The sequence below is a fragment of the Lissotriton helveticus genome, chromosome 4_1 (genome assembly GCF_964261635.1).
Source record: "Lissotriton helveticus chromosome 4_1, aLisHel1.1, whole genome shotgun sequence".
In the NCBI taxonomy this organism is placed as follows: Eukaryota; Metazoa; Chordata; class Amphibia; order Caudata; family Salamandridae; genus Lissotriton; species Lissotriton helveticus.
The window spans coordinates 82,133,855-82,147,351 of NC_136063.1; the positions used below are offsets into that span (position 1 = coordinate 82,133,855).

The following is a 13,497-nucleotide window of genomic DNA, read 5'->3' on the forward strand; positions in this document are numbered from 1 at the left end:
GGTGTTAAAGCAAAACACTCCACATGCCCAATAAAGTCTATTTCACCCCTTCACAGTATCAGTAGAGGCCTGGACGGCCTTGGGCCTACTTCCAGCCTCCAGTCACCAATTTTACTGATACCTGTGACATTTGGAGGTGCTAAGCTTCAAGGGGATGAAGTCACACCTTCTACCCAGGGTTATGGAGCTCAGTGCAGGGTAAGAATTCAGGTTATCCCCCTGGCTGGAGGTGTTAAAGCAAAACACTCCACATGCCCAATAAAGTCTATTTCACCCCTTCACAGTATCAGTAGAGGCCTGCAAGGCCTTGGGCCTACTTCCAGCCTCCAGGCACCAATTTTACTGATACCTGTGACATTTGGAGGTGCTAAGCTTCAAGGGGATGAAGTCACACCTTCTACCCAGGGTTATGGAGCTCAGCGCAGGGTAAGAATTCAGGTTATCCCCCTGGCTGGAGGTGTTAAAGCAAAACACTCCACATGCCCAATAAAGTCTATTTCACCCCTTCACAGTATCAGGAAGGACCTGCAAGGCCTTGGGCCTACTTCCAGCCTCCAGGCACCAATTGTACTTATACCTGTGATATTCGGTGGTGTTAAGCGTCAAGGGGATGAAGTCACACTTTCTACCCAGGGTTATGGAGCTCAGCGCAGGGTAAGATTTCAGGTTATCCCCCTTGCTGGAGGTGTTAAAGGAAAACACTCTGCATGCCCAATAAAGTCTATTTCACCCCTTCACAGTATCAGGAAAGGCCGGCAAGGCCTTGGGCCTACTTCCAGCCTCCAGGCACCAATGTTACTGATACCTGTGACATTTGGTGGTGTTAAGCTTCAAGGGGATGAAGTCACACCTTTTACCCAGGGTTATGGAGCTCAGCGCAGGGTAAGATTCCAGGTTATCCCCCTGGCTTGAGGTGTTAAAGCAAAACACTTCACATGCCCAATAAAGTCTATTTCACCCCTTCACAGTATCAGGAAGGACCTGCAAGGCCTTGGTCCTACTTCCAGCCTCCAGGCACCAATGTTACTGATACCTGTGACATTTGGTGGTGTTAAGCTTCAAGGGGATGAAGTCACACCTTCTACCCAGGGTTATGGAGCTCAGTGCAGGGTAAGATTTCAGGTTATGCCCCTGGCTGGAGGTGTTAAAGCAAAACACTCCACATGCCCAATAAAGTCTATTTCACCCTTTCCCAGTATCAGGAAAGGCCTGCAAGGCCTTGTGCCTACTTCCAGCCTCCAGGCACCAAAGTTACTGATACCTGTGACATTTGGTGGTGTTAAGCTTCAAGGGGAAGAAGTCACACCTCCTACCCAGGCTTATGGAGCTCAGTGCAGGGTAAGAATTCAGGTTATCCCCCAGGCTGGAGATTTTAAAGCAAAACACGTCACATGCCCAATAAAGTCTATTTCACCCCTTCACAGTATCAGGAAAGGCCTGCAAGGCCTTGGGCCTACTTCCAGCCTCCAGGCACCAATGTTACTGATACCTGTGACATTTGGTGGTGTTAAGCTTCAAGGGGATGAAGTCACACCTTCTACCCAGGGTTATGGAGCTCAGTGCAGGGTATGATCTCAGGTTATCCCCTTGGCTTGAGGTGTTAATGCAAAAAACTTCACATGCCCAATAAATTGTATTTCACCCCTTCACAGTATCAGGAAAGTCCTTGGGCCTACTTCCAGCCCCCAGGCACCTGTTTTTGTGATACTTGTGACATTTGGAGGTGTTGAGCTTCAAGGGGATGAAGGCACACCTTTTACCCAGGGTTACGGAGCTCAGCGCAGGGTAAGATTCCAGGTTATCCCCCTGGCTTGAGGTGTTAAAGCAAAACACTTCACATGCCCAATAAAGTCTATTTCACACCTTTCACAGTATCAGGAAAGGCCTGCAAGGCCTTGGGCCTACTTCCAGCTTCCAGGCACCAATTTTACTGATACCTGTGACATTTGGTGGTGTTAAGCTTCAAGGGGATGAAGTCGCACCTTTTACCCAGGGTTATGGAGCTCAGCGCAGGGTAAGATTTCAGGTTATCCCCCTGGCTGGAGGTGTTAAAGCAAAACACCTCACATGCCCAGTACAGTGTATTTCACCCTTTCCCAGTATCAGGAAAGGCCTGCAAGGCCTTGGGCCTACTTCCAGCCTCCAGGCACCAATGTTACTGAGTGAAGTAGTGTGGCTCACTGGTTAGAGGCGGCAGACCCGAGAGCAGAGGACGGCCCGGGACCAGGGTTCGATTCCCGGCGCGGCAGGTTTCTGGACCAGGGTCAGCGGACTCGATAATTCTCTCGCCTCGGTGCCCACTCTGATCAGCGTTCACACTCGGCAACTCTGGGCATTAGCTTGCCTCATCTTCACTAACGGCCCCACCAGACCGCCGGGGATGCCTGGTCTCACCCTGGAGATACCCATTAAGGGACCATCTCTCAGGGAAGCCAGGAAGGGTTTCGCAGCGGTCGAAGCGCCTTGGGACCCTACGGGTAAGTAGTGCGCTATATAAATGCCTATACATTTACATACATTTACATACCTGTGACATTTGGTGGTGGTAAGCTTCAAGGGGAAGAAGTCACACCTTCTACCCAGGGTTATGGAGCTAAGCGCAGGGTAAGATTTCAGGCTTCACCCATGACTGGAGGTGTTAAAGCAAAACACTTCACATGTCCAGTAAAGTGTACTTCGCCTGTTCACATTATCAGGAAAGGCTTGCAAGGCCTTGGGAGTGTTTCCAGCCTACAGGCACCAGTTTTAGTTATACCTGTGACAAGCTAGGGATGGGCCAGAGTACCTGAAGGCTAAGATCTGAAACTGTTGATGTACGTTTTGTACTGTGAGAAGTGTTTGATTTGTGGTTCACTCTACCTACATCCAAGGCGAAAACCGGTATTTAGAAGTAGATCTCAATCAGGCTGCCAGGCGCAGAATCTGATTTGTGGGCGCAGGTCGCACTCTTGACAGACCATTTGATTCAGGAGTGGTCCCCACGCCAGCAATCGGGCTCACTACAACGGTGATAGTCACAGGCCTCACTCTGTACTGTGGGATGTATGATGTAAGAATTAGATTGCGGTACATTACATTGCTTTTTTAGGCGCTTTCCACAACTTGCACGGGAGGGCGATCTAGACTTAGGAATAGTATGATTTACTATGCCAGGGAGGGAAGGTGTTGGAATAGTAAATCACACTATTCCTTAGTGTAGAGCGCCCTCCAGTGCAAGTCGTGGAAACGATTTGCGGGGTAAATGCAGAGATCTAAATGTACTGCGGTGTTTTGACCGCGTTGTTAAGGTCGGTTCCCTTCTAGGTACGTCACCTGAGTGGTAAACCTAACTCCAGCTGTAAAAAAGCAGCTCAGCAGAGTGCCTCCATGCAGGTACTGGGGGGGTCACCATTTCAGGTGCATTCACACCCTCTGCTCTCACTCTGGGTGCCGTTAAACATGCAGGCCTGACTCGGCCGCCTGCCTTCACCGTGCCACTGTGTGTTTATGATGTTGAGTCTGCGCCCGTCTCCTCCAGCTCGGCGCTTGGCAGTGAATGCCCTCCGCCTCCATGTGCAGCTATCAGCGCACAGCCCCCTGGTGATGACTGAGCCCGGACCTTGCCCCGCTGCTTGTGAAAGTCCCCCGGCTGCCCCCGACTCGTGGGTGCCACAGCCGAGGGTGCGGGCGCGCGGCGAGGGCCCCCCTGGACCCCGGGCATTGTCTCCACTCCCCGCGCTCGGCCGGCGGAGCCCTGTGTTACTTCGGCCCGTTCCAGAACCCGCTCCCCGCGGCCCCCGGAGCCCCACTGCGCCGCCACAGGGCCCGCTCCCTGCAGGAGGCCCCTCCCGCCCGCGGGCCGCCGCTCCCGGCCTCGGAGCGCGAGGGTGGACCGGGGAAAAGGGGCCCGGGGCCCGGGATTCCAGGCTCGGGGGCGTCAGCCATCGGGGGAGGGCAGAGATTCACGGCGGATTACGAGCCTCTGAGGACGGGGGCAGCTGAAACGGGGGCGGGAGCGGGAAGGGGCTGAAGCTGGGCTTCTTTTCATGTGTGCCTGGGAGCGTGTGTTTAACTGGTTGTGTTTTTAAACTTAGTTATTCCGATGGTAGGAAACACAAAAGTCAGCTGGGAGCAGGGAGCCGAGTGCGCCTCGCACAGCCCTCTCTCCCCGGGACCAATCAGGGGCTGGCTCCTCCCTATATATGCACGGGGCTCGGGTCGGGCGGTACATTTCTGTTCTCTGACAGTGCCTGCGCCCAGACTTGCGTTACCATGGCAGAAACCGCTCCAGCCGTCGCGGCGCCTCCCGCTGAGGTCGCCCCCAAGAAGAAGCAGCAGAAGAAAGCAGCGGGGGCCTCCAAGGCCAAGAAGCCTTCCGGTCCCAGCGTGTCCGACATGATTATGAAGGTGGTGACTGCCTCGGCCGAGAGGAAGGGAGTCTCCCTGTCGGCCCTGAAGAAGGGGCTGCTCGCCGCCGGCTACGATGCGGACAAGAACAAGGGCCGAGTAAAGGTCTCCCTGAAGAGCCTGGTCAGCAAAGGCGCCCTAGCCCAGCTGAAGGGCACCGGGGCCTCCGGCTCCTTCAAGGTGAACAAGAAGCAGCTGGTGGGCAAGAAGGCGGCAAAGAAGACAGCCACCAAGAAGCCAGCGGCCAAGAAAGCTGCCCCTGCCGCCAAGAAGCCCAAAAAGGCTCCCGCGGGGGTCAAGAAGAGCCCGAAGAAGGTCAAGAAGCCGGCGGCAGCCAAGAGCCCCAAGAAGCCCAAGGCTGCCCCCGCCAAGAAGGCTGCCAAGAGCCCAGCGAAAGCCAAGGCGGCGAAGCCCAAAGTAGCCAAGAAAAGCCCTGCCAAGGTAGTCAAACCCAAGGCAGCCAAGCCCAAAGCAGCCAAGCCCAAAAAGGCAGCACCCAAGAAGAAGTAAGGGCTTGCACCGAGACACTGCAAACACAAAGGCTCTTTTAAGGGCCACCACCCTGTCTAGAAGAGAGCGTGTTCATCCCCACCTTTGCACCCACCCAATGCCCCACTTTTCCAAAAATAAACCGCACAATACATCCCAGCGCACCGTTTCACAGGCGAGTGCTGCGTGTGATCTTGGCCATATAAAACGGCTCTTTCGGTGCTGAGTGGATTGAAATCGTTATCACATAGAAAACAAGGGGGTCCGGGAGTTATAAGACCTCCGTTCATAGTACATGTGCAATAACGTGTTTGTGTCTCGGTGCTTTCACTGTACCCGGGCAGACTCGACATAGTGTCTGCATAAGGCAGACGATTGTGAACTTTAAATGGAGCGCAGGGCACTGCGTGCTCCAGGGTGACATGGGGCGGGTAAAAGGGGGTCTGGGAGTTATGAGACCTCAGTTTATTATAAACGTGTGTGTGTGTTGGTGCTTTCACTGTACCCGGGCAAACTCGACATAGTGTCTGCATAAAGCAGACGATTGTGAACTTTAAATGGAGCGCAGGGCACTGCGTGCTCCAGGGTGACATGGGGCGGGTAAAAGGGGGTCTGGGAGTTATGAGACCTCAGTTTATTATAAACGTGTGCTAACGTGTGTGTGTGTGTGTTGGTGCTTTCACTGTACCCGGGCAAACTCGACATAGTGTCTGCATAAAGCAGACGATTGTGAACTTTCCATCGAGCGCAGGTAACGGGGAGTGTTCCAGGGCGGCGTGCTCATGACATCTCGGGCTCCTCTCCCGGTTGACCGGGGTCGGGTGGACCACCAGTGGACGGACGGACACGGAGACAAAGGCTGGCCGGGGCGCGGGCTCCGGCTACATCATCCAACCGGACTGTTCTCTTTTATCCACAGCTCATTGGACACCTAGGCTGCAGCCTCCGGTCCAGTAACCAATCGTTGCACACCGCGGGCTATTTTCGAACGTGGGGCGGTCTCCTCAGCCAATCAGAGCAGCCCTCCGTCTGTGAGCGCATAAATAGGGCTCTTTCCCCGTTCGACGCCATTCTTCTCTGCCTTCGCCGAGAGAGACCGCTCCCGCCATGGCCCGCACCAAGCAGACAGCCCGCAAGTCCACCGGCGGCAAAGCGCCCCGCAAGCAGCTGGCCACCAAGGCTGCCCGCAAGAGCGCGCCTGCCACCGGCGGCGTCAAGAAGCCTCACCGCTACCGGCCCGGCACCGTGGCCCTCCGCGAGATCCGCCGCTACCAGAAGTCCACCGAGCTCCTCATCCGCAAGCTGCCCTTCCAGCGCCTGGTGAGGGAGATCGCCCAGGACTTCAAGACCGACCTGCGCTTCCAGAGCTCCGCCGTCATGGCCCTGCAGGAGGCCAGCGAGGCCTACCTGGTCGGGCTCTTCGAGGACACCAACCTGTGCGCCATCCACGCCAAGAGGGTGACCATCATGCCCAAGGACATCCAGCTGGCCCGTCGCATCCGAGGCGAGAGGGCCTAAGGCGACGGACCGACCCGAACAACCACCACAACGGCTCTTTTAAGGGCCACCACCCTGTCACCTACGAGCTTATCTTATCTGTCATGGCACGTGTTTTAACACGTCAGGGAGGGTGGGCTGTGAGTACCACGAGCACTGGGCAACTTATACCGCCGGCTCTTGAGAAACCAGAGCACTCTGTGTTCACAGTGCACCAACACCTCTCCAATGTGTCCTTCATTTTAAAGCGTTGTTTGGGTAGAGGGTTGTGGTCGGGATCCGCGGGTCACAAGCCAGCACTATGGGGCATCTGTGCCCCCGGTACGTCGGGTTCTGAGAGTACCTCGATTACTGGGCAACTTATACCGGCTCTGGGGGGGAACCAGAGCACTCCGTGTTCACAGTGCACAAACACCTCTTAAACGTGTCCTTCATTTAATAGAGAGCTTCTTCGGGGGTAGAGGATTGTGTAGGGATCCGCTGGTCACAAGCCAGCGCTATGGCGCATCTGTGCTCCCGGTACATCGGGTTCATGTGTCCGATTTCAGGAACGTTTGCCCCGGGGCGGATTATAGCCGTTCCCCAGGGTCTTAAAAGTACTAACACAACGTTAAACCCGCTCACACAAACACTGTTCGCCCCATACATGGAAAAGAATAAGCCCACGGGCAGATGCGCGAATTCCCAGTGGGTTTATGTAACCTCATCGTTGCAGTGCTTATGTGACACTTGGTCCCAACGAGGGCTCATTCATATACATGTTGATTTAAAGAGGAAAAACGGGTTGACTGCTCTGTCGGCCCTCGGTCTGCAGCAAGCCCCGTGAGAGCGGGCCTTTCTGCACTCAACATTACCCTTCTAAAACACATATTTCTCAAGTGATAACAGAAGCACATTAGCTCTTAGAGGAGGAAGTGATTGGCCCTTAAAAGAGCCGTTGTGTTTGTTGGTGATGCGCCTCGAAGCCTTACTTGGCGCTGGTGTACTTGGTGACGGCCTTGGTGCCCTCCGACACGGCGTGCTTGGCCAGCTCTCCGGGCAGCAGAAGGCGGACTGCGGTCTGGATCTCCCGGGAGGTGATGGTGCGCCGCGAGTTGTAGAGAGCCAGTTTGGAAGACTCGTTAGCGATGCGCTCGAAGATGTCGTTCACGAAGGAGTTCATGATGCCCATGGCCTTGGAGGAAATGCCGGTATCTGGGTGCACCTGCTTCATCACTTTGTAAATGTAGATGGCATAGCTTTCCTTCCTGCTCTTCCTGCGCTTCTTCCCGTCCTTCTTGGGCGGCTTGGAGAGCGCTTTCTTGGAGCCCTTCTTGGGAGCCGGCGCGGACTTGGCTGGTTCAGGCATGGTGGACGCTCTTTCACTGCTTGCTGTGAAGCCGAGAGAAATACGGAAGGAGGGCCCGGCACTTGTATTTATGGGCTTGGCCTGCAAAGCAGTCTCCTTCCCGGCTCTCCCTTCTCATTGGCAGGCTCCCCACTTCCTATGTTAAGCCCTCCTCCAATGAGAAGTACTATCAGCGCCTAGCTGTCAACCAATCAGACGCTCCCGAAGTCTTTATATAACCGAGTCCAGCAGAAAGAGAAGTATTCTTCTCTCTGTTGTGTGACTGAGACCCTCGATCGATCGCCATGTCTGGAAGAGGAAAGCAGGGAGGAAAGGCCCGCGCCAAGGCCAAGACACGCTCCTCCAGAGCAGGGCTCCAGTTCCCCGTGGGCCGTGTTCACAGGCTGCTCCGGAAGGGAAGCTACGCCGAGAGGGTGGGAGCCGGTGCCCCCGTCTATCTGGCTGCAGTGCTGGAGTACCTGACCGCTGAGATCCTGGAGCTGGCCGGCAACGCCGCCCGGGACAACAAGAAGACCCGCATCATCCCCAGACACCTCCAGTTGGCCATCCGCAACGACGAGGAGCTGAACAAGCTGCTGGGCCGAGTCACCATCGCCCAGGGAGGAGTCCTGCCCAACATCCAGGCCGTGCTGCTGCCCAAGAAAACCGAGAGCCACAAGGCACAGGGCAAAGCAAGCAAGTAAAGGCCCGCAGACCCCCGTGGAAACACACCCTAAACACAAAGGCTCTTTTCAGGGCCATCCACAGACTCCATCAAAGAGCGTATCCGTGCCGAGGTGTTACTCTCTGGCGGCTTCATAGATGCGGCAGCGCCCGCTACCGTAGCTTCATAGGGGGGCATGCCCAAGCTCTGGCCGTGCACTGTTGTTCCTTCCCGAAGCCTAGCATGAGGCCGACCATATTAATGTTTTTTTTTTTAGTATATACATGTATAATTTGAATTTTCAGGGACACATTTTGCAGACTTGCCCCAGCCGAGCGGGCACCGAAGGCGAGGGTTAGGCGGGCCGCGGTGACAAGTGGGGGCCTGGCAGGGAGGAGTGTGCGTGTTTGACTGATCGGTGCACCGGCGGCAGCTGCTGAGCCCGATCGGGAGCCCCTGACAAAGAGGCGGGCTGGGAGCGCGCTCTTTTTCAATCAATATATACATATATATTTTTTCATTTTTGGGGGACACATTGTGCAGGCTTGCCCCAGCCGGGAGCGAGATGTGGGCAGTGTTGCGAGGTTGAAGGCAGGTGGTGCCGGTGAGGACTTTAACGTGTGTTGGGCTCCATTAAAACGTATCCATGTTTTTTTTTCTTCATATTGGGAGGGGCCACCGAACGAGAGGGTTAGGCGGGCCGCGGTCACAAGTGGGGGCCGGGAAGGGAGGTGCCTTGGGCGCGAGACGTGGACAGTGTTGCGGGGTTGCAGGCGGTGACACACAGCGGGGTGGTGCCGGTGAGTCCGGTTTAACGTGTGTGGGCTTTATTAAAACATGCCCGAGGCTGTTCATATTGGGAGGGGGGAAGGAAGGAGAGGTTTAGGCGGGCCGCGGTCACAAGTAGGGGCCGGGAAGGGGTGTGTTTGACTGTGATCTGTGCACCGGCGGCAGCTGCTGAGCCAGCCCATGACAAAGGCGGGCTGGGAGCCCGCTCTTTTTCAAACGGCAACGGCCGCTCCAGCCCCCGCTCCCTGCAGAGGGCGGGACGGGGCCGGGCTCTACATGGGCTCCCGCGCAGGTCCGCTGCTCCTCAATATAAGCAGCCGCTGCTGGTCGAGATTTCATTTCTGCTCACATCATCGAGAGGAGAACATGTCTGGACGCGGCAAAGGAGGGAAGGGGCTCGGCAAAGGCGGCGCCAAGAGGCACCACAAGGTGCTCCGGGACAACATCCAGGGCATCACCAAGCCGGCCATTCGCCGCCTGGCGCGCCGTGGCGGAGTCAAGCGCATCTCCGGCCTCATCTACGAGGAGACCCGCGGGGTGCTCAAGGTTTTCCTGGAGAACGTGATCCGGGACGCCGTCACCTACACCGAGCACGCCAAGCGGAAGACCGTCACCGCCATGGATGTGGTCTATGCCCTGAAGCGCCAGGGCCGCACCCTCTACGGATTCGGCGGTTAAACACTCGACTTGCCCACGGAAAAACGCAAAACACCAACCCAAAGGCTCTTTTAAGAGCCGACCACGATGTCATGGGAGAGCTGTGTCTATGCACTATTGTTCCCGCAGAGCCGGGATCGGCTACTCGCTAGCCCAATACCAGGGGATTTGCTCCGGTGCCACCCTACCATGTCGGGCGCTGTCCCGTGGCCCCAGGAGCCCGCCATTCAGGAGCCCTGGACTGGGTCCCTAAGGGGGTGTTTAGACCGGCCCAGGTGCCCGCCATTATGGAGCCCTTGCCTGGGGACCTACGGTGGGTTTAGCCCGGCCCAGGGTCCCGTTTTCCTGGAGCTCTAAACTGGGGACCTAAGGCGTGTTTAGCCCGGCCCAGGGGCCCGCAACCATGGAGCCCTAAACTGGTGACCTAAGGCGGGCTCAGCCCGGTCCAGGGGCCCGCCACCACGGAGCCCTGGACTGGGGACCTAATTCGTGTTTAGCCCGTCCCAGGGTCCCGTTATCCTGGAGCCCTTCACTGGGGAGATAAGGCAGGTTTAGCCCGGCCCAGGTGCACGCCAACATGGAGCCCTTGCCTGGGGACCTACTGTGGGTTCAGCCCGGTCCAGCGGCCTGCCATCATGGAGCCCTGGACTGGGGACCTAAGGTGGGTTTAGCACGGCCCAGGGGCCCGCCATCATGGAGCCCTTGCCTGGGGACCTAAGGTGGGTTCAGTCCGGTCCAGGGGCCTGCCATCATGGAGCCCTGGACTGGGGACCTACGGTGGGTTTAGCCCGGCCCAGGGGCCCGCCATCATGGAGCCCTTGCCTGGGGACCTAAGGTGGGTTCAGCCCGGTCCAGGGGCCTGCCATCATGGAGCCCTGGACTGGGGACCTACGGTGGGTTTAGCACGGCCCAGGGGCCCGCCATCATGGAGCCCTTGCCTGGGGACCTAAAGTGGGTTTAGCCCGGCTCAGGGCCCCACGAGTCACGCAGTTCACCGACTATTAAGCCCCCCACATAGTGGGGGCTTACAGCGCCTGGCTGGGAGACAAAGTTGGAGTTAGCGCGGCCATTCCGCCGCCCGGCCATCTGGTCGCCGCAACTCACTGGGCCATCTGGTCGGCGACCAGATGGCCCAGTCAGCTACGGCGACCAGATGGCCGGGCGGCGGAATGGCCGTGCTAACTCCAACTTTGTCTTCCGCCCAGGAGCATAAGCCCTAGGGGCTTAATAGTCGATACAATAGGGTTCCCATGCAGGCCCATAGGAAGAGGGTGTGGGGTCCTAAATGATGTGGCGAACCACCATGTCCGTTTACGGGTCCCTGTGGGCCTTTAAACAACGCTTTCAGTATTTTTCTTTTTTTGTGTGTGGACATTTTGGTTCAAGGGGACGTGGGCACTACTTCTACCCAGGGCTGGTGAGCTCCGATTCGGGTAAAATTTCCGCATTTCCCCCTTAGCTGGAGGTCGGCAAAAAAAAAAAAAAAAAAAAAAACGATACATACATTTTTTCTTCTTTTTTTCTAACTTTATGTTCAAGGGGACAAAGTCACTTTTTCTACCCAGGGCTGATGAGCTCCGATTCGGGTAACATTTCCGGTTTCCCCCCTTAGCTGGAGGTCGGCAAAAAAAATAACTATATATATATACATATTTTTTTTTTTTTACTATTTCCTTAGTTTCAAGGGGACAAAGTCACTTGTTCTACCCAGGGCTGGGGAGCTCCGATTCGGGTACAATTTCGGGTTTCCCCCCTTAGCCGGAGGTCGGCAAAAAAAAAAAATCTAAACTTTTTTTTTTTTTTACTAACTTTAGGTTCAAGGGGACAACGTCACTGTTTCTACCCGAGGATGTGGAGCTCCGATCCGGGTAAAACTTCAGGTTTTCCCCCTAAGCTGAAGGTGGTCCAAAATAAATAAATAAATAAAAATATATACACATACAATTTTTTTCTTCTTCTTCAAATAACTCTAGGTTGAAGGGGACAAAGTCACTTTTTCTACCCGGCCTATGGATCTCCGATCCGGGTACAATTTACCCATTTAAAACTGTTAATACAAAATATATATATATATTTTGCTCAATGTTTAGGTTCTAGGGGACTAAGTCACTTTTTCTACACAGGGCTATGGAGCTCCGATTAGGGTAATATTTCAGGATTTCCCCTTTGGCTGGAGGCGGAGAAAAAAAAAACGTCATTCAAAAGGTATATAAAGCCCTTTGCATTATCAGATCCTAGCCTTCAGTGTCCCAAGCCCATTTCTAGCCTGCAGGCACAAAGTGTCTATTTCTGCACAGGGCTATGGAGCTCCGCGCAGGGTGAGATTCCCCCCTGTTACAGTATCAGCACAAGGCTGTGGGCCCATTCCTAGCCTCCAAACACCTCTTTTAGGGATACTTGTAACATTCGGCGGAGTTAATCTTCAAAGGGGATACAGTTGCTCCTACTAACCTGGGCTATGGACCTCCGCGCAGAGTAAGATTTCAGGTTCCACCCCTGGCTGGAGGTGGGAAAACGAAAGAGTTATTTATTCCAACACTGTATCTAACCCCTTTACAGTATCAGACCCAGGCCTGCAAGACCATAGGCACATTTCCAGCCTCCAGGCACCTATTTTCGTGATACTTGTGACATTATGAAGCCTGCAGCTTCAAGGGGACAAAGTCACTCCTCCTACCCAGGGTTAAGGAACTCCGCGCAGGGTAATATTTAGGGTTATACTCCTGGCTGGGGGTGTGAAAACAACACACTTCAAAAGTCCAATAAAGTGTATGTCACCCCTTAACAGTGTCAGGTGAGGCCAGCAAGGCCATGGAACTTCTTCCAGCCTCCAAGCACCAGTTTTACTGATACCTGTGAGATTTGGAGGTGTAAGGCTTCAAGGGGATGAAGTCACACCTTCTACCTAGGGTTAAGGAGCTCTGCGCAGGGTAAGGCTTCAGGCTGACCCCCTGGCTTGAGGTGTGAAAAGGAGACACGTCACGTGGTCAATACAATGTTTTTAACCCCTTTTACAGTATCAGGACAAGGCCTGCTAGGCCATGGGCCTACTTCCAGCCTCCAGGTACCAGTTTAACAAATACCTGTGACATTTGGAGCTGTAAGGCTTCAAGGGGATGAAGTCGCGCCTTCTACCCAGGGTTATGGAGCTCCGCGCAGGGTAAGATTTCAGTTTATCCCCCTGGCTGGAGGTGTTAAAGCCAAACACTTCACATGCCCATTGAAGTCTATTTCACCCCTTCACAGTATCAGGAAAGGCCTGCAAGGCCTTGGGCCTACTTCCATCCTCCAGGCACCAATGTTACTGATACCTGTGACATTTGGTGGTGTTAAGCTTCAAGGGGAAGAAGTCACACCTTCTACCCAGGGTTATGGAGCTCAGTGCAGGGTAACAATTCAGGTTATCCCCCTGGCAACAGGTGTTAAAGCAAAACACTTCACTTGCCCAACACAGTCTATTTCACCCCTTCACAGTATCAGGAAAGGCCTGCAAGGCCTTGGGCGTAGCTACTTCCAGCCCCCAGGCACCAATTTTACTGATACCGGTGACATTTGGTGGTGTTCAGCTTCAAGGGGATGAAGTCACACTTTCTACCCAGGGTTATGGAGCTCAGCGCAGGGTAAGAATTGGGGTTATCCCCCTGGCTGGAGGTGTTAAAGCAAAACACTCCACATGCCCAATAAAGTC

At 54.9% G+C, this 13,497-nt stretch overlaps 5 protein-coding genes across 5 annotated transcripts; 4 read left to right on the forward strand and 1 right to left on the reverse strand.

Annotated features, from left to right (window-relative positions):
* The first annotated feature begins 4,239 nt into the window (after positions 1-4,239).
* Positions 4,240-5,030, forward strand: LOC144827012 (histone H1.3-like). Its single transcript, XM_078685477.1, has one exon. The coding sequence runs from the start codon at positions 4,252-4,254 to the stop codon at positions 4,894-4,896; it is 645 nt and encodes a 214-aa protein (XP_078541603.1). The 5' UTR covers positions 4,240-4,251; the 3' UTR covers positions 4,897-5,030.
* A 792-nt stretch (positions 5,031-5,822) lies between these two features.
* Positions 5,823-6,393, forward strand: LOC144827918 (histone H3). Its single transcript, XM_078686081.1, has one exon. It carries the CDS (start codon positions 5,983-5,985, stop codon positions 6,391-6,393), a length of 411 nt encoding a protein of 136 aa, XP_078542207.1. The 5' UTR covers positions 5,823-5,982.
* Positions 6,394-7,339: 946 nt separating this feature from the next.
* Positions 7,340-7,720, reverse strand: LOC144827919 (histone H2B 1.2-like). The gene has a single exon (XM_078686082.1). It carries the CDS (start codon positions 7,718-7,720, stop codon positions 7,340-7,342), a length of 381 nt encoding a protein of 126 aa, XP_078542208.1.
* Positions 7,721-8,004: 284 nt separating this feature from the next.
* On the forward strand, positions 8,005-8,403 carry LOC144827920 (histone H2A type 2-C-like). The gene has a single exon (XM_078686083.1). The coding sequence runs from the start codon at positions 8,005-8,007 to the stop codon at positions 8,401-8,403; it is 399 nt and encodes a 132-aa protein (XP_078542209.1).
* A 1,025-nt stretch (positions 8,404-9,428) lies between these two features.
* Positions 9,429-9,830, forward strand: LOC144827921 (histone H4-like). The gene has a single exon (XM_078686084.1). It carries the CDS (start codon positions 9,429-9,431, stop codon positions 9,828-9,830), a length of 402 nt encoding a protein of 133 aa, XP_078542210.1.
* The last annotated feature ends 3,667 nt before the right edge of the window (positions 9,831-13,497 follow it).